At 38.3% G+C, this 20,859-nt stretch overlaps 1 protein-coding gene across 1 annotated transcript; it reads right to left on the bottom strand.

The window, feature by feature from the left end:
• Positions 1 to 6,683: 6,683 nt before the first annotated feature.
• LOC139928580 (sodium- and chloride-dependent GABA transporter 3-like) lies at positions 6,684 to 18,014 on the bottom strand. The gene is made up of 14 exons (XM_078287886.1): positions 17,858 to 18,014; positions 17,577 to 17,711; positions 17,254 to 17,391; positions 15,207 to 15,303; positions 14,619 to 14,751; positions 14,320 to 14,454; positions 12,010 to 12,113; positions 10,391 to 10,515; positions 10,156 to 10,268; positions 9,934 to 10,071; positions 9,727 to 9,829; positions 9,237 to 9,337; positions 8,636 to 8,806; positions 6,684 to 6,785 (listed from the first exon to the last, which is right to left on the bottom strand). The coding sequence occupies exons 1-14, from the start codon at positions 18,012 to 18,014 to the stop codon at positions 6,684 to 6,686; spliced, it is 1,752 nt and encodes a 583-aa protein (XP_078144012.1).
• Between the last annotated feature and the right edge of the window lie 2,845 nt (positions 18,015 to 20,859).

The raw sequence follows: 20,859 nt of genomic DNA, 5'->3' as shown, positions 1-20,859 counted from the left end.
TGTAAAATGGCTGCCACTATGTTATTTTGTTCATAATTTTGGAAATAAATGAAGACTTAATTAATAAAAAAGACATAATTACAACAAACATTATGTTAAAATATAAGTAAGTTTCTGGCAGGCTTCATAGCGTTCTGGACTTTTACACATTGACAGCAAAACATTAGAGATCTGCTTTTTCGGGAAAACAAAATCTAATTAGGCATATATTAGCTTTAGTTCAGTTAATGGGTGTTGCATCTCACCTACTACTGTAAATAACCTGCATGCTGTGTGTGTGTGTGTGTGTGTGTGTGTGTGTGTGTGTGTCTATTTGTCAGCCAGCCAGGTCAGTTAAAATGGCAGAGAAAAGAAAAACAGACATCCGATCATTTTTCAGTGCACCGAAACGCCAAGTAGAAAGACCCCAGTAATATCAAAGGCAATTTGATAAAATCTTCATAAGAAAGGAATGAAGTGCTTATGGAAATGTTTCATAATGGACCTCTATATACATTTAATACAACAGTACTTTTGGCGGCACCTTTGGTGTCCCCTTCAGGAATTGCTCTTGAGAAATTTTTCTGTTTATTGTCCCCCCCAACAGTGAAATGAAATATCCGCCCTTGAAGATGAACAGAGAAAGAAGGAAGGCAAAAAAAGAGAGAAGGATTGAAGACAGAGGACAGTGGGCTAGTAAAACAGAGTATATTCTGGTTGTTGCAGGAAATGTGGTTGGTCTGGGCAATGTGTGGAGATTCCCATACCTCTGCTACAAGAATGGTGGAGGTGAATAATACAAATTCAGAATTTGGAGGTAGAGAGGTGCTCCTGCTAACAGGAGAAAAAAATGCCCAAATCACACTATGTACATAATTAAGACATTATTATTAAGACAAGAAATTGTGTTTTCTTTCTGAATATAACTCAAGCTGTTCTGTGTGGCTCAAAGCAAAATTTGAATTACCTCCACAGGTTTGAACGTTATATACCCAAATACGTACTGTTTTAAAAACTATGTTTTTTCTGTATTTTAGGAATTGGATATGGACATGTGATAATTAAACTCTATGACTTCAGCTTTATTGTTATCCAAGCCTGGGCTCTCCTCTACCTGGTGTTCTCCTTCAGATCCCAGCTCCCCTGGGCCAGCTGTGGGAACACCTGGAATACAGGTAAGGCTGAGACTGTGGAGTTTACTATTAATTTGTGAGGCTTGTAAAGAGATTCAATGTGTCATTGTCATTTATTTTTGTTCAAATTCAGTGATAACTTATTTATATCAAATCACCTCTTAAATTGAATCATTTCATCCATAACATATTCAAGAGCTGCTTCTCCCCAGAGCAAAATAAGTTTGTATAATCTGCAAATAAAACGAAATGTTAAATCTTCGATACTCTACAAATATCATTGATGTACAAGATAAACAATTTTGGACCCAATGCTGATGGGACTCCACAATAACATTCTTATACTCAGATTCACAATCAGCAATTTATACGTATTGTTGTACATTTTCTAAATAACTTCTCTACCAGTTATGGACTATCCCTCTAACCTTCTAGCTTCTTAAGTATTATTCCATGATCAATAGTGTCAAAAGCATTTTTAAGTTTCTATAAACATCCCTCGCATGCATTTCCTATTATCTATAGCTTTTGTGATTTCTTTCATAGTTCTATTATTATATTTTGGGTTTTCACCATGGCAATTTCCATGGCAATACATTCCATCACCTCATCAATGACTGTTGTCATGCAGTCCACTAGTTTGTAGTTAAAGGCTCTATCCACATAAAGGGCCACACCCCCTCTTTTTTTACTAATACTATTAATTTCAAAATCCACACCCTTCTCTGAATTTAGGCTATACCAAGTCTCTGATATTGCTATTACATTGAATTGTTTCTTGAATTGATTCAGATATTCTCTGATTTTATGAAAATTTGAATAGAGGTGTCTACTGTATAAGTGTTATGTTACCTTCCAACTTGACCTTCGTATTAAAATGTTCTTCTGTGTAATATTTACAGTTGTTTTTGATACTGTTGAATATGTGATTTTCAGGATCATCAGGACATCATGTTCAAATTGATACATATTATGCTCTGTATAGTTGAAACTCCAGTCTATGTTCTTCTGTCATGTGATTTACAGCCTACAAAAAGTACAGAAATTCTTCATCTTATATAATAATATTAAAGGGAAAGATGCCTTGGCGGTACATTTGCCTGCTATTTTATTCAAGCATTTTAGCTTGGGCTTAGAGACAGTACCTTAATATTCCTTCATTTCTTTGTAATGGTCCAAAGATTCCAGTAAAAAAAAAAAAATAGAAAGATTCACTTCATTCATCATTTCACTGTTGAGCGTTCTCCTCCTCTTTTGATAGGCCGGATCCAGATCTGGTTCCTCCGGTATGTCCATGTTGATACCAGGATGTTGGTTGGGCTGAGTAGTCAATTTAGTCAAATTATGAAATGTTGACAAAAATTTGTGGATTACCTGCACTCAAGGGCGGATATTTCATTTCACTGTTGGGGGGGACAATAAACAGAAAAAATTCTCAAGAGCAATTCCTGAAGGGGACATCAAAGGTGCCGCCAAAAGTACTGTTGTATTAAATGTATATAGAGGTCCATTATGAAACATTTCCATAAGCACTTCATTCCTTTCTTATGAAGATTTTATCAAATTGCCTTTGATATTACTGGGGTCTTTCTACTTGGCGTTTCGGTGCACTGAAAAATGATCGGATGTCTGTTTTTCTTTTCTCTGCCATTTTAACTGACCTAGCTGGCTGACACACACACACACACACACACACACACACACACACACACACACACACACACACACACACACAGCATGCAGGTTATTTACAGTAGTAGGTGAGATGCAACACCCATTAACTGAACTAAAGCTAATATATGCCTAATTAGATTTAGTTTTCCCGAAAAAGCAGATCTCTAATGTTTTGCTGTCAATGTGTAAAAGTCCAGAACGCTATGAAGCCTGCCAGAAACTTACTTAATATTTTAACATAGTGTTTGTTGTAATTATGTCTTTTTTATGAAGTCTTTATTTATTTCCAAAATTATAAACAAAATTACATAGTGGCAGCCATTTTACATGCAGTAAGAAAAAAAGAATATACTTAGAACCTAATTACGTAGGGTAAGTTAATCTTAAATATTATATTATAGAAATATTACTGTTACCATCTACAAAAGATAATTTTGATATGAAAACCCGCATTTTAATTTAACCAAGTATCCTGTATCATAAATACATGTCTGGCATTTGTAACAAACCAAACCGCTTGAAAATCGGTCGAAAATTCAGTGAGTTATGAGGATTTTAATTGTGGACGGACCTCCTGCCTCCATACACACACATGCATTAGGAGACGCGGCTCCGTACCAACACGCTGACGCACAAGATTCAACCGCGAGGTAACGGAACAAAATGTAGTCTGATTACAATTGTGAATGTGTTTTATTCTATTGAGTGGTAGAAGTAAAGAAAAATGTCTGACACATCCTTTGTTTTAAGTTAACCTCAGCTACTTACTGGAGGTCTGCCACCACTGACACACTTCCAGAGATCCTCCACACACACTCGTACCGAGGGCTAATGTGTGTGTGTGGGGGTTCGGGGAGGCAGGTAGGCAGTGGACCAAACCACTGTGAGGCATATGAGAGAGGGACTCAATCTTTCGAAACTTAAAAACACATTGTTTTGTGTCTATAATTAGCACAAGTGCTTTCAATGCATATTATTATATTATTTAAAATTATATAGTTATGTTTACAATGATATATTGAGGGGGACAACCAAGGGCGGATATTTCATTTCACTGTTGGGGGGGACAATAAACAGAAAAATTTCTCAAGAGCAATTCCTGAAGGGGACACCAAAGGTGCCGCCAAAAGTACTGTTGTATTAAATGTATATAGAGGTCCATTATGAAACATTTCCATAAGCACTTCATTCCTTTCTTATGAAGATTTTATCAAATTGCCTTTGATATTACTGGGGTCTTTCTACTTGGCGTTTCGGTGCACTGAAAAATGATCGGATGTCTGTTTTTCTTTTCTCTGCCATTTTAACTGACCTGGCTGGCTGACAAATAGACACACACACACACACACACACACACACACACACACACACACACACAGCATGCAGGTTATTTACAGTAGTAGGTGAGATGCAACACCCATTAACTGAACTAAAGCTAATATATGCCTAATTAGATTTTGTTTTCCCGAAAAAGCAGATCTCTAATGTTTTGCTGTCAATGTGTAAAAGTCCAGAACGCTATGAAGCCTGCCAGAAACTTACTTATATTTTAACATAATGTTTGTTGTAATTATGTATTTTTTATTAATTAAGTCTTCATTTATTTCCAAAATTATGAACAAAATTACATAGTGGCAGCCATTTTACATGCAGTAAGAAAAAAATAATATACTTAGAACCTAATTACATAGGGTAAGTTAATCTTAAATATTATATTATAGAAATATTACTGTTACCATCTACAAAAGATAAAGTATTTTGGTATGAAATCCCGCATTTTAATTTAACCAACTATCATGTATCATAAATACATGTCTGGCATTTGTAACAAACCAAACCGCTTGAAAATCGGTCGAAAATTCAGCGAGTTATGAGGATTTTAATTGTGGACAGACCTCCTGCCTCCATACACACACATGCATTAGGAGACGCGGCTGCTCCGTACCAACACGCTGACGCACGAGATTCAACCGCGAGGTAACGGAACAAAATGTAGTCTGATTACAATTGTGAATGTGTTTTATTCTATTGAGTGATAGAAGTAAAGAAAAATGTCTGACACATCCTTTGTTTTAAGTTAACCTCAGCTACTTACTGGAGGTCTGTCACCACTGACACACTTCCAGAGATCCTCCACACACACTCGTACCGAGGGCTAATGTGTGTGTGTGGGGGTTCGGGGAGGCAGGTAGGCAGTGGACCAAACCACTGTGAGGCATATGAGAGAGGGACTCAATCTTTCGAAACTTAAAAACGCATTGTTTTGCGTCTATAATTAGCACAAGTGCTTTCAATGCATATTATTATATTATTTAAAATTATATAGTTATGTTTACAATGATATATTGAGGGGGACAACTCTCTGTTAGTCCCAGGAAGGGGGGGTCCGGACCCCCCTGTCCCCCCCGTGATTTCCGCCCCTGTCCATATGGGCAGTTTAGCTAACTGTTAACGATGTACAATAGAACAGTGTGCAGTAGTACAGTGATTCTCAACCTTTTTCATATCAAGGACCCTTAATTTAGTACACATTAGAGCCACGGACCCACTTTGATGAGATTTTGTCTCTCGGACCCAAATCTAAGAATATTTGTATTGCTAGATTGTCCAGAATTCCAAGACTGTCTGTATTGTAGGTAGAGAGATAACAGTGAAACTATGAAGAAAATAGTCATTCTTCTGCATTCTCTAACTGCGTTAACCTCTTATAAATGAAATACTGCTGAAGTTTAACAATTCATCAACTTGCTGGGGGACCCCCTGGAAAAGAATAGAAAGAACACTCTGTCTCTCGTGGGCTGCAGCTGAAGATCTCAGCTAGCTCCAGGTGTGTTTAGCTGCAGTTTAAAGCTACACATTTCTCCCAGTAAACACCAGGATGAGCTGAGGGTCAGGTTCACAACAGCCCTTCACCACTATATCTCTCAGCCAATTACAATATCATTTATGTCAAAGGTGCAAACAGTCTGTACCTGAGTTTGTTCACGAACAACATGTTTGTGCACCTGTTTGTGCAGTTAATCGGAATTCTTGCTTTTGACAGTCAAATTGCACAAATTTAAATGAAAACGCTGAAGGGAAATGTTGCATCGTACAGCCAGTGTTTTAGGATTGGGTGCACAATGGCGAGGTTTTGTAACTTGCTGTGGATAAAAGTGTCTAAAATCTAAAATATGCAAAATGTAATTACAGTAGTACAGAGTACTTTAAATTCCAAAATTCCATGTTTAAATTAAAAATTAAAATTATTAAATCAAATTTCAAATAAACATTCACCAGGGTAGGCCAATGTAAATCATTCAAACCTCGTATTAGCCCAACATGTTACCACACCAGGTCTCTTGCTCACAATTATTGTCATCTAATGAACACGTTTGGTTATCTAGTCGGGCTCTCTGTCAGCCAATGATCTTGCTCGTCAGATGGTATTTAAACTTACCTGATACGTCTCCTTGCTGTCTCCTTGCTCCTTGCTTGCCTCTCCATTAAAAGGCGAAAATCATAAAAAAATAATCTTTAAAAAGTAAAGTGATAGGCCCAATCCTTAGTCCAAATCTAAACAAAAGGATATCCCCACCACAGAGAGTCAAAACATGGAATTGCAGGATTTGTTTTTTATTCAGATCTCGATACATGGATACATGCTTTTTTGTTCTTGTTTTATTTTCCATACTTTTTATGCTTTTTAAATTGTGGTACTTCTACATCACTGTCTCTTTGTGTTTTATTGTACATAAGTACTTACATACGTACATAAGTACTTTGTAACAGTTTTTAGGAAAGTGCTATACAAATTAAGTTATTATTATTATTATTATTATTAGTAGTAGTAGCATATGCAGTGACAGTTTAAGTATGTAGCTAATTTCATCCTGCAGGTCACGTCAAGCTGCATAACTATGATAGAGACGTCCTCAATTCCAAACTTGTCTCAGCTTCTTCCGTTTGTCTCCTCTGCCAGGCTGGATCTTCAACAGGTTGACAAAGGATCGACAAACGCTGATCCAGGAAAGAGTATGTTGAGTGAGTATGATTCCACAATACCATAGTAATTACAAGGTCCTAATCTATCTATCTATCTATCTATCTATCTATCTATCTATCTATCTATCTATGATGGATTTCATTTCAGGTGTTTGCTAAATCTGAAAGGGACACTTTGGGCACCTAAAAACCTAAAAAGGCAGGAGACCTGGTTGAATGGTCCAGCATGTCTGACTTCCCATACCACTAAATATGACTGCATGGGTTAAAATCCCTGCTGACAGAGTGCTGGAATAATCCTCTATACTACACCAATACAACAAGTGGGCGATGGGAGACTGTGTACAGCTAAAAATCACTGCGCAGCGGATGAATACATGGTTGCTCAATGTAGATAGTTACAAAGATAAACCTAGCTATATAAATAAGGTCATATAATAAAAACCACTAAGATTTTTTCTTACTTAAAGGTCAGTTTTCCTACTTTGGATAATGCTAGTTGCCTACCACCACTCAACATGCTAAAGTGTTAGCATGCCATGGAGCACCAGAGTGAATGATACCGGGGTTACAATAATGATATTGCTATTTATGTTCTCATCACTTAAAGGATAATTTCAGCAATTTTGGACCTAGGCCTATATATAATTTGTCTCGTACATACCTGCAATACTTGGACCCACAGAGAATATTGACTTCCGAGTCAGCTGTCGGTTGAAAGGTCGAGCTCCTGTTGCTAGGCGTCTTGCTGCTAACAAACAGTCTAAATGGGGTAAGTTAAAGTATCTCCAAAAAAGCCATTTGTAGGCTCCACAGAAGAGTTGAGATTAAACGGAAAGGTTGCAAAGTACATAAATTAAAATTAGCTCTGATTTCATGACACAGTTCCGCCATTACGCACACTTTCACTAATCAGGAAATCACAGAACTATTTTTCTCTGCCGCAGCACAGACTGCAGTTGGGTGAAAGTGCGTTACTGCTGTCGTGATCTAGTTTGTGGACCGTTAGGTCCGATTGTAAACAGTTGCAGATAGAGATGGATAGAGTTTGGTAGAAGACCATCCACTGAGTGGAAATGGTGCTGCTGCTGCTTTCCAGGCTGTGGATATAAATACATTGGTTGATTGCCATATCGTTTTTTTCGAGATATTTTGACAAACCCCATTTGGACTTATTGTTAGCAGTAAGAGGCTAGCAATGGAAGCTCGGCATTTCAACCGGCAGCTGACTCGGGAGCCAGTATTTTCTGTGGGTCTAAGTACTACAGGTATGTAAGAGACAAATTTTATATAGGTGCAAAATCAATGAACTTATTGGTAACACTTTACAATAAGGGTACACTAAGTTAAGGGTTAGTTAATGCTTAATAAGGGTTAGTTAATGCTTAATAAGCATTAACTAACCCTTAATTAACAGTTAACTAATGTGTAATTTACTAATGGTGTTCATGTTAACTAAGGTATTTATACATTATTTAATAGTTTATAAAGATGACTATTAAATAATGTATAAATTAATACCTTAGTTAACATGAACACCATTAGTAAATGATTACCAGACACATTAGTTAACTGTTAATTAAGGGTTAGTTAATGCTTATTAAGCATTAACTAACCCTTAATTAATGTACCCTTATTGTAAAGTGTTACCAACTTATCCTTTACTGTGTAAGTTCATCAACAGGCCAATCCCCCAAACCTTGGTGTATTCCTTTAAGATGAAATGCTGACTAAACACCTTGCAAGGCACCCACTAGTGGCCATAGATTATAAGAGTAGAATATTAATAAACTGAAAACCTATAAAAAGCTCTTTGAAAAAGAAAAAGCTGAGGTATACAGATGGGGGCTTCTTTGAACACTGACCTGTCTGAAGGTGCCTGTGCTCAAACACAACTGTCCGATCCCCCACAGAGGCACCATGATAACAGAAGAGACTGCCATGATCCAGCCCAGTGCATATGCCCAGTCAGGGTAAACGTACCAGTTGTTAATCCTGAGTTGTTTGTAATCCACCAGGTACAGAATAAAAGAAATCTGTGAAGGTGTGGAGAATTAAGTTTAACAAATTATATAGTGTGTGTGTATGTGCAGAGTGATGGTCACGTGGCCCAGACTGCAGACTCTCAAGTGGGAGACCAGAGTTCGATTCCCGGCAGAGGTGCTTCCACAAAATTTTATGTCGCAGGGCTGTTAGACCCTTAGTCTTGTTAAATCCAGACACAATTTCCAAACATATATTTGACACAATAATAAGCAAATTCGAAAAACAAATAAATAGAAGGTGTTTCAGCTGCACAGTGCAGACAGTGGGAGCTACAAGGCAAGTTTGTGTCAGTTCAAAATTACTGATGAGACAGCTGAAGTTAACGGGTATGTAAAGTCATTGGTAGCCATTGGCGAGGGGCAAGAAAATAAACAACTCTGGTATGACGCAGTTAAGTCTCTAGAAACTTGGCTGACTCACCAGTGACAACAGTGGAACGAAGTATCTCCAGCACAGTCTGAAGAAAACAGATGGTCGCTGTCCCATCATGTCCTCAATAATGTTGGAAAAACGGTCAACCCCTGATGATAATTCAGATTGTCCATTAGTCAAATTTCACATGATATAAAGTTCTTTGATTCATACCTTTAAATATTTCGACCCCAATTGTGATCAAGACAGTAGGGCAGGCAATCTGATTAAAACATTTGGTCAGATTCAGTTGATGCAACCAGTGTGACAAAGGCGATTCAAAATTTGTTTTGGTATAGTAAACCCTCTCAAATTAGGAGCGTTTCTCTTCAGCCCAACATTTGAATTGGGGCAATATTGAAGTAAAGGAATAACCTCATAACCTCATAACTAATGACTGAAAAAACACCTGAAGCACAGTTATATACAAATTGTCAGATCAGAAAATGGTGCATAATGTAAAATGACTTTATTTATTTTTATTTTTTATTTTACTTACCAACTATCCAGCCCACAGTCAGACATTCAAACATAGCCATGAAATTCTGGCAAACTCTGGTACAGCCATAATAATCGATAAGCTGGAAAATGTAGATTCCTCCCTGGAGAATACAGGAAATATTTAAATGTTTAAATTAGGGAAATCGTTTAACATTTTGTGAGAATTTTTTTTTCCAATGTGTTTTCAGTACAATATATTGTTCACCTCAGAGACCAAGGTCAGTTGTAGGAGGAAGGTGGATAAACAGATGAGGAGGACAAAGATCTCATGCCTTCCTGGTGTGCGAAACAGCTTAGGAAACAAGTCGCTCACTGTGGTGATGAAACACTCCACTGCCACAAACTGGAGGCAAAGTTAAAATTGTATTTTTATGTACCTGCAATGCACTGACTAATAACCAATGGCTAATATAACAAACAACCTTACATGTGTGTCAACACTCAGTAGAAGAAGCATGAGGAAAAAACAGACAGTCCACAATTGAGGCAATGGCATCATGGCTGTTGCCTGAGGGTATGCGATGAAGGCCAAACCTGGACCTGTGAAGTATACACAAGATACACAAGAAGACAGGGGAAAGAGTTCAGCCATGTAATTAACTGTATATGGATTTACAAAGATTACATTTATTTGTGGATCATTTTAAAACCTTAGAATATACCTGACTCTGCCACCATGTCAATGGGAACACCCTGTTTGTGAGCCATGAATCCAAGTACAGAGAAGACTACAAATCCAGCAACAAAACTGGTCGCACCGTTCAGCAGACAGAGCCAAAAGCAATCCCTAGAGGTCAAGGTAAGAGTGAACAGCTCTTGTCAAAAAAGGAAAATCTCAGTGGTAAAGGAAGTGGTTATTCATTTTATTGTATTTTTAGCCTTGCGACAGCAGAGGCTCTACGGATCGCAGTGTCGGTTGTTTGGTTGGTCGCTCTGTTCGGCACTTTTGGTCACATGGGTGAAAGTGTGCCGCAGGGAGTTAGATTGCAGACTCTCAAGAGACGGAGACCTGTGTTCAATGCCCGGCAGGGACGCTTCCACAAAATTAAATGTTGTGGGGCTGTTATACTCTTAGTCTTGTTGTTTAGTGAATGGTATACAGTATTTTTAGGCCCATGGGGCTCTCTGGATGGCATTGTTGGTCGCTCTGTTCACCACTTTATGGGTGAACGTGGCCCACAGAGAGTTAACTGAAGACTCTGAAGCGGGAGACCCAAGTTCGATTCCCAGCAGGTACGCTTCCACAAAATTCAATGTCCCGGGGCTGTTAGACTTAGTCTTAACAGCCCCTTGTTTTAGATACATATTTTGTTTTGGTTTTGACATTTTAACTGTTTATACAAACCGGGTCTATAGTAACCAGACCAACTTCTAGGAGCAAAATCTTTTCATAACAAGACTAAGGCCTGTATCTACTAAAGGTTGGAGTAGCAGAATGCACACTCAATATTCAGACTATTAGGCCTACCTAAATATACAAAAAGGAAAAGTTGCAGGCTCTTCTCTGGATTAGCTGACACTTTGTGGAGAGGTGTGTGCACGGCGTCTCCAGATACATGTAACCATACCTTCACCAGGTCTCCATCCCTCCCACACCTGTCACCTGTGTCTCAGTCAGGCTGTCCTGCACTTGCTCCTCCAAGGGAGTTAAGGCTCCTCTTTAGCTTTATTTGTGGTAAGCATTTTGGCTCACCTCATATCATACCAGCGCTTTTTACCTCCGCTAAATCGTGCTTGTGGTGCCCAACTGCATTCACTTTGTTATGTCGTTCCAGAGTGACTTTTTACAGACGGGTAAAACATCTCTTCTTTGCAGCTCTTTGGGGTCTTCTCTGCCACCAATACTTCCAGCTCCACTGGAGAGACATTTGCGCTTCTTTTGCTCAACATTATGTTGCCGCTAATGGGCTATTGTGCGCATTAGGTGTCCCTTACATTAGCGCAGTCGCAATTCTAATTAATTATCTGTGCTCATTTGCGTGCTCTATTTTAGTAAATACCTTGCGCTGGCGGTGCCAATTTCACCCGCAATTGCTTTTGCGCTGCACCTGGAATTGCAACATGTTAGTAGATCCGGGCCCAAGACTCTAACAGCCCCGTGACATTGAATTATGTGGAAGCGTACCTGCAGGCATCAGACACAGGTTTCCCGATTGAGAGTCTGCAGTCTAACTCCTTGTCACCCATGTGACCAAAAGTGGTGAACAGAGTGACCGACGACAATGCGATCCATTCACTGTTGCAGGGCTAAAAATAACTGTGATACCTGATTTACGCTTACTTGTAACAGTTGTTTTTGCGCTCATTATAGCTGCCCAGAACAATCAGAGATCCTGTAGTCAAGCTATAGGAGAAGAATATTTGAGATCCGGCCTCTATCCAGACCTGCAATGTCACAAAAGGCATCATAAATACTGAGTTGTTAGTATCGCTTACAAAAGTGAAATAACTGGGCCAGTCTTCACATACAGGAGGATTTAATCAACACCTTGACTTTTTTCTCTTCCATCAGGATTATGGAAAGCCTGGTCATGAATTAGTTATTAATTTCTTGCCACCAAACCCCATCCTAGTACTTTGTACCTAACTTCCTAGTACTGTGTACTTAACTGAGACTAAGCTATATGTGAGAAGGTTATGGTCTCAGTAGCTAATTTCACTTCTTCTAATGTGTGTCCCTATGGCGAATTTCTAAATAATTGTGTCATTAATAGGATATAGGCCTAACCAGGGGCGGAAATCACGGGGGGGACATGGGGGTCCGGACCCCCCCTTCCTGGGACTAACAGAGAGTTGTCCCCCTCAATATATCATTGTAAACATAACTATATAATTTTAAATAATATAATAATATGCATTGAAAGCACTTGTGCTAATTATAGACGCAAAACAATGCGTTTTTAAGTTTCGAAAGATTGAGTCCCCCCCTCATATGCCTCACAGTGGTTTGGTCCACTGCCTACCTGCCTCCCCGAACCCCCCCACACACACACATTAGCCCTCGGTACGAGTGTGTGTGGAGGATCTCTGGAAGTGTGTCAGTGGTGGCAGACCTCCAGTAAGTAGCTACTTTGCAAAGGTTAACTTAAAACAAAGGATGTGTCAGACATTTTTCTTTACTTCTACCACTCAATAGAATAAAACACATTCACAATTGTAATCAGACTACATTTTGTTCCGTTACCTCGCGGTTGAATCTCGTGCATCAGCGTGTTGGTACGGAGCCGCGTCTCCTAATGCATGTGTGTGTATGGAGGCAGGAGGTCTGTCCACTATTAAAATCATCATAACTCGCTGAATTTTCGACCGATTTTCAAGCGGTTTGGTTTGTTACAAATGCCAGACATGTATTTATGATACAGGATACTTGGTTAAATTAAAATGCGGGATTTCATACCAAAATACTTTATCTTTTGTAGATGGTAACAGTAATATTTCTATAATATAATATTTAAGATTAACTTACCCTATGTAATTAGGTTCTAAGTATATTATTTTTTTCTTACTGCATGTAAAATGGCTGCCACTATGTTATTTTGTTCATAATTTTGTTCATTTGTGAGACTTAATTAATAAAAAAGACATAATTACAACAAACATGTTAAAATATAAGTACGTTTCTGGCAGGCTTCATAGCGTTCTGGACTTTTACACATTGACAGCAAAACATTAGAGATCTGCTTTTTCGGGAAAACTAAATCTAATTAGGCATATATTAGCTTTAGTTCAGTTAATGGGTGTTGCATCTCACCTACTACTGTAAATAACCTGCATGCTGTGTGTGTGTGTGTATGTGTGTGTGTGTGTGTGTGTGTGTGTGTGTGTGTCTATTTGTCAGCCAGGTCAGTTAAAATGGCAGAGAAAAGAAAAACAGACATCCGATCATTTTTCAGTGCACCGAAACGCCAAGTAGAAAGACCCCAGTAATATCAAAGGCAATTTGATAAAATCTTCATAAGAAAGGAATGAAGTGCTTATGGAAATGTTTCATAATGGACCTCTATATACATTTAATACAACAGTACTTTTGGCGGCACCTTTGATGTCCCCTTCAGGAATTGCTCTTGAGAAATTTTTCTGTTTATTGTCCCCCCCAACAGTGAAATGAAATATCCGCCCTTGGGCCTAACAGGGTTTACCTAGTGATTGACAGGTCGCCTGTCCAGTGATAGACAGGTCGCCGATTATGAACCAATATTAGGTGGAGCTGTGGCACTGCGGACAACCCTTGGCTTCGCTTTGGCTGCGCTGGCTTAAAAAAATGTCAACATGGCGGCGATCGTAAACCAAATCTTTTGGCTTCGAAACGGCCCTTCAGAAACCTATGGGTGACGTCACACTCACTATGTCCATCTTTTTTTACAGTCTATGCTTGGCCATGATATAACCCCAAAATCAGCGATTATCTGCTATCTGTTGCTACGGTAGAGACGATTGGAGAAATGCGAAATGGCTAAAATGTCACTGTCACACCACTGGCAATAGTTAACTTTATGATTCAGAAAACAAAAAAAACAAAACAGAAATATAAGTCATATGTTGATATTGGTTCCATGCTTATTCTGCAATAGAGGTAACATAAACAGGCTACCTCATAATCAGCCAGGCGGTTCAAGTCTGGATACAGATAGAACTGAATCCCTTCCCAAGCTCCAGGTAGAGTCAACCCCCTGACTAGTAGTATCAGGAGCATCACATAGGGGAAAGTGGCTGTGAAGTACACTACCTAACAAGACATGGAAATGTTTGCAGTGACGCTTAAATTAATGGAGATAATTAATAACAAGTTCTATAAAATTGTTAATGCTTAATGGTGAGAGGGAAATTGATGAAAATGTGTAGGCTGCTATTCACCACTAGTCTATCCTAGATAAAATGTTACCACAGGACCTTTCCTGAGGATCTGACACCTTTCCAGATACTGAAGTAGCAGAGCACCCAGCAGGCCAGAAGACACAAGGCCAGCTCCCATCTGATACTGCCCAGCTCCTCAATGCCTCCAGAGATGGCCAGCACCCGCCGTCTGAGGTAAGAGGAAATTCATAAGGTACACATAATGTGACACAAACTCCTGAATGGTGTCCTAAAGTGATGTCAAGTCATATCACTCAGTTTATGATTGACAATTTGAGATGACATTGAACTGCACTAGTTGGTGGCAATTGGGCAAATGTTAAGGAGATTGAAGGATGTTCTTATGATACTCTATGTAAACTCTTCTACTATTAAACATTTTCAAACATTTTTACTGGGGCGACACAGAACAATAATCTTTAATGCACGAACAAGCACAGATCCTGTACAGGTGTTATGTTCAATTCAAGATGTCCTCTGACTGACTCACTGACTGACTGCCTCCCTGCCTAATGTGAATATGCCTCTTGATCCCCCCAGCTGCACCATAGGAAAAAGTGATGTAGCGTTATAGTAAATTAGAGTTCATTATGGCTTATTATGAGAACAGAAATTTAGACTCACTCCCAGAACTCAGTTGCAGCAGAGGTGGTGTTGGTCAGCATGGTCCGATTTGCAGTGAGATTTGATGAATGAGAAGTCTGGAGACCCACACAGTTAGCTGGTTTTGGGAACAAATTGACAAATATATCACAAGAAATAACATGTATAATACAATATAATAGAGGCTTTGCAGTTGTACCACAAATCTCCCAACAAGCTGGTGCCACCATGGAGGTCCATAGGACAATTGCCTGTGCGCAAATAATGGCTAAATACATACTGTCACTTCAGTAATGTTATTAGTAAAAGTGAAAAGTCTGATGAGGTAGATTTGTTTCCAAATCATGGTTTTTGTGACAGTCAGCTCAGTTAACCTGAACAAAAACCAGTTGGTTTATAAGTTTCTGTTTTTTGCAATATCATTGCTGTTTTTCTCTGGCTGTTTTCATGCCGCTGTTCCTGTTAATTATTCTTTTTTTCAGTGCAGGTTTTTTCTATTCACATTTCTCTATATTTTCAATTGCAGGTGGAAGCTTTTTGACAGCGAGTAGAAGATTAATTTTAAGTTTATTAATAAGGTAAGTTCTTTACTTTTATAATGTTAGCCTACATTTTTATGTAGGTTTTGTATTTTTTTTGTTAGACTTCTCTGTTGTAAGTATGGAAGCCCATTCCCGCCACTCAATAAAATAAAAAACGAGTACATTTTTTTCTCACAATTCTGAATTTTTATCTCAGAATTCTGACTTTATTTCTCAGAATTCAGACTTTTTAATCTCACAATTATGATTTTTTTTTTTCACAATTCTGAGTTTATATCTCGGAATTCCGAATTCCGAATTCACAATTCACAATTCACAATTCTGAGTTTATATCTCGGAATTCAGAATTCCAAGATATAAACTCAGAATTGTGAAAAAAAAAATCATAATTGTGAGATTAAAAAGTCAGAATTCTGAGAAATAAAATCAGAAATGCAAGAAATAAAGTCAGAATTCTGAGAAATAAAGTCAGAAATGGAAGAAATAAAGTCAGAATTCTGAGAAAAAAAGTCAGAATTCTGAGAAAAAAACTTTTTTATTTTATTGAGTGGCGGGAATGGGCTTCCATATGTAAGTGTGTTTAATCCATAGTATGACATTTTTTGGCCATATAGCATTGAATTCAATGGTGGCGGGAGTCATTATTGATGTATTAACCAATTTCCTGTTCTTGATTTTTTCTTGTCAGATATAAGAACAAACAGATCATCTCAAGACATTAAATACACCCATCAACCCCCCCACCCCATGCCACATTACCTGTGTTTGTTATTTTTTTTTACATAGGCCATGGGATCTCTCAATTTTGCGACATTTACAAGTCTCATATAATTACCTTTTTGTAAATTTATTTTCTTGTTTCGTTGTGTTCATAAACTCAAATAAAACTTTTATTAGAAGAGAATAGTTTTGCCCATAGCCTATCATTCCATTAATTAAAATTATTTGAGAGAAGACATTATGTAGCTTGCTAAATTTAATAATCCTTTATAGCTCCCATACATTTTTTTCTGGCTATAGCATATTATAGAGTTTCTAACTATAATTTGAGGCAACTAATTTTGATAAAGCAACCTAAAGCAAGTAAATATTGTAGTATAACTGTAGTATCACGATGCCAAACAAAATTAACCTCATAAATTAAGTTCATCTTCCAGTTACCAAATTCAGGAGCCATATAAACTGTTGTGCAGTTAGATAGCAATAGAAATAATTTTGGGGATCTGGGGGAGATAAGGTGAACCTCCGCATGCATTACACTCTCCCGGAAAAACTCCTGGCTGTCAGGTGAAAAGAAGCGACCAGCAGGTAGTCTACACCCTCCCCAGCTGACAGGGGGGTTGTGTAATGATGGGGACCGTGGAGCACATTGGGAATTGGCAAACAACAAAATTGTGACAAAATAGGGAAGAAGGCAAAAAAAAAGTTCACACAGCAACACCTGCTATACGCTCACACACTCATTCACTCACTCACATTTTTTAAGCGTCACAAATTAATAGTAAACTCCACAGTCTCAGCCTTACCTGTATTCCAGGTGTTTCCACAGCTGGCCCAGGGGAGCTGGGATCTGAAGGAGAACACCAGGTAGAGGAGAGCCCAGGCTTGGATAACAATATAGCTTAACTCATAGAGTTTAATTATCACATGTCCATATCCAATTCCTAAAATACAGATAAAAAACATAGTTTATAAAACAGTATGGGTATAAAACGTTCAAACCTGTGGAGGTAATTCAAATTTTGCTTTGAGCCACACAGTCAGAACAGCTTGAGTTATATTCAGAAAGAAAACACAATTTCTTGTCTTTTCTTTTTCTCCTGTTGACTGCAGACATTCACACACTCACCTTGTGCCAGTGGACAAATTTTCCTCCAACAGGTGACCATTCCCTCTTGGGTGCACTGACCAATCACACTCTCCAGTAGGAACAGAGGTATCCCCAAAACCACAATTAACAGACAATATGGCACCAGAAAGGCCCCTAGGTATAAAAAACAAACAGACATATATGACCATGATAATGAAAATGTGTGCTAACTATTCACTTATCTCTCATTTCCCAATTGCAGTACACCCAAAACAAGAATACACCTCTCTATTTCCAAATTCTGAATTTGTATTATTCACCTCCACCATTCTTGTAGCAGAGGTATGGGAATCTCCACACATTGCCCAGACCAACCACATTTCCTGCAACAACCAGAATATACTCTGTTTTACTAGCCCACTGTCCTCTGTCTTCAATCCTTCTCTCCTTTTTTGCCTTCCTTCTTTCTCTGTTCATCTTGAGATCTGAAAGACTTCCACTGTAGTGCAGGTAATCCACTCTGTTATGATTCCAGAATACTAATCTTTGCTGCTTTTATCATGGCAAACTTTCCTAATTTGACTACATGGCTACTCAGAGCAGCCATCATTTATCATGCCAAAGTTTCCTAATTTGACTACATGACTACTCAGAGCAGCTATCATCCTTAAGTAAAAAGCCAGTCATTCCAGTATCAAATACCCTTGAGTTTTAGTCTTGCTAGAGCCAGAGGGCCACACACTGGCTACTTTAACATGCACAGAGAATTTTGTTCTTAATTTAGTTACTCTGGTAACTTTTGGATTGATGCATGTAAACATCATAACTCAGTTAAAATAACCCTGTTAAACTCATACTCAGTTATGCTGAACGAGAAGCTGCTATGCTATTTTTAGGGCTTTGTCGATGCCCACATTAGTCCATATGGGCATTTTAGCTAACTGTTAACGATGTGCAGTAGAACAGTGTGCAGTAGTACAGTGATTCTCAACCTTTTTCATATCAAGGACCCTTAATTTAGTACACATTAGAGCCACGGACCCACATTTGATGAGATTTTGTCTTTCGGACCAAAATCTAAGAATATTTTTATTGCTAGATATGATTTTGTCCAGAATTCCAAGACTGTCTGTATTGTAGGTAGAGAGATAACAGTGAAACTATGAAGAAAATAGTCATTCTTCTACATTCTCTAACTGTGTTAACCTCTTATAAATGAAATAATGCTGAAGTTTAACAATTCATCAACTTGCTGGAGGACCCCCTGGAACCCCCCCAAGGACCCCTGGTGGTCCCCGGACCCCATGTTGAGAACCACTGCTAGAATGTGTTTAGATCTATTGTCCAAAAATAAATGGCGCAAAGTCAAATGGTTTTTGTTTTCTCGTCTTTGTATATGGGATATGTCCTGATTAAATCAAAGAGATGAAGCACAATTTGGAGTGGGCCCTGTCAGATGAACCAGCATGTGCAAATCAGAAGGATTGACACATTTTTATGAATAGGGATTGTTTTGCAAATAGTAATATTCTATTGTTTAGAGTGTTTGACTTTATCATTGCCATTGTTTTTACATTTTGAAGAGCCTTTCTAATAAAAGAAATAGCACTATTTTAGAGGTTTTTTTTTATTCCAAACACACCAAACATGACAAATGGTTTCCTCACAAGCAAACTTTTGTGTTTTTTCAAATTTGTCATAGAAAGAACACTCTGTCTCTCGTGGGCTGCAGCTGAAGATCTCAGCTAGCTCCAGGTGTGTTTAGCTGCAGTTTAAAGCTACACATTTCTCCCAGTAAACACCAGGATGAGCTGAGGGTCAGGTTCACAACAGCCCTTCACCACTATATCTCTCAGCCAATTACAATATCATTTATGTCAAAGGTGCAAACAGTCTGTACCCGAGTTTGTTCACGAACAACATGTTTGTGCACCTGTTTGTGCAGTTAATCGGAATTCTTGCTTTTGACAGTCAAATTGCACAAATTTCAATGAAAACGCTGAAGGGAAATGTTGCATCGTACAGCCAGTGTTTTAGGATTGGGTGCACAATGGCGACGTTTTGTAACTTGTTATGGATAAAAGTGTCTAAAATCTAAAATATGCAAAATGTAATTACAGTAGTACAGAGTACTTTAAATTCCAAAATTCCTTGTTTAAATTAAAAATTAAAATTATTAAATCAAATTTCAAATAAACATTCACCAGGGTAGGCCAATCAAAATCATTCAAACCTCGTATTAGCCCAACATGTTACCTTTATGAGGGATTCAGAGTAGGTAGTTCAAATGAAGCTCTCAGTGGAATTTCAAGCAGAAAGACAATCCCCTTTCACTTTCTTGCTCTTTCTTTGCACACCAGGTCTCTGGCTCACAATTATTGTCATCTAATGAACACGTTTGGTTATCTAGTCGGGCTCTCTGTCAGCCAGTGATCTTGCTCGTCAGATGGTATTTAAACTTACCTGATACGTCTCCTTGCTGTCATTTGAGTGTGTGCGCTGCTTTGCCTCTCCACCACGCCACCGCCACCAGGGTCAAGGCCCCGTCTGCGACTCCCCAGGAACATGGATCTTCAGAATATCATTAATTTATAGGGTTTGATCCCCTGTAAATTATTTCCAGTGACGGGGTCAATGGCAAAGCTCTTGTCTTATATATTTTAATAGACATCTGGTTTAATGCATCACCTTTGGTCTGTTCCCGGGTTGAACTGTGCCCCAGAATACTGTTCTAGTAGTCTTCATTTTACATTTAAAAATATGAAGTGGGGTGTCCTGGTGGCTCCATGGTCTAAGGCGCACATCAGGTAAATGTGATGTCCTGGGTTTGAATCTGGCCAGCACCTTTGTCGCATGTCATCCCCCTCTCTCCTAACTCTTTCCTGCCTCTCTCTACTCTGACCTGTCTATTAAAGGCAAAAATCATAAAAGAAAAATAATCTTTAAAAAGTAAAGTGATAGGCCCAATCCTTAGTCCAAATCTAAACAAAAGGATATCCCCACCACAGAGAGTCAAAACATGGAATTGCAAGATTTTTTAAAATTTTTATTCAGACCTCTTGATACATGGATACATGCTTTTTTGTTCTTGTTTTATTTTCCATACATTTTATCCAACTTTAATTTATTTAATTGTGGTACTTCTACATCACTGTCTCTTTGTGTTTCATTGTACATGAAGTTTTTAGGAAAGTGCTATACAAAAAAAAGTTTTAAAGTATTATTATTAGTAGTAGCAGTAGTAGTAGCTTATGCAGTATATGACAGCTTAAGTATGTAGCTAATTTCATCCTGCAGGTCACGTCAAGCTGCTACTGCATAA

This window comes from Centroberyx gerrardi, chromosome 13 (genome assembly GCF_048128805.1).
Source record: "Centroberyx gerrardi isolate f3 chromosome 13, fCenGer3.hap1.cur.20231027, whole genome shotgun sequence".
NCBI lineage: Eukaryota > Metazoa > Chordata > Actinopteri > Beryciformes > Berycidae > Centroberyx > Centroberyx gerrardi.
This window is presented reverse-complemented; position numbering and strand designations above follow the sequence as displayed.

What these genes read in the sequence shown, in the direction of transcription:
- LOC139928580 (XM_078287886.1), bottom strand. Translation starts at nt 18,014, where the DNA reads ATGAACAGAGAAAGAAGGAAGGCAAAAAAGGAGAGAAGGATTGAAGAC. An exon ending in GTGTCAGATCCTCAGGAAAG is followed by an intron (nt 14,455 to 14,618) that starts GTCCTGTGGTAA and finishes ATGTCTTGTTAG; the next exon opens with GTAGTGTACTTCACAGCCAC. An exon ending in ACCGCCTGGCTGATTATGAG is followed by an intron (nt 12,114 to 14,319) that starts GTAGCCTGTTTA and finishes GTGACATTGCAG; the next exon opens with GTCTGGATAGAGGCCGGATC.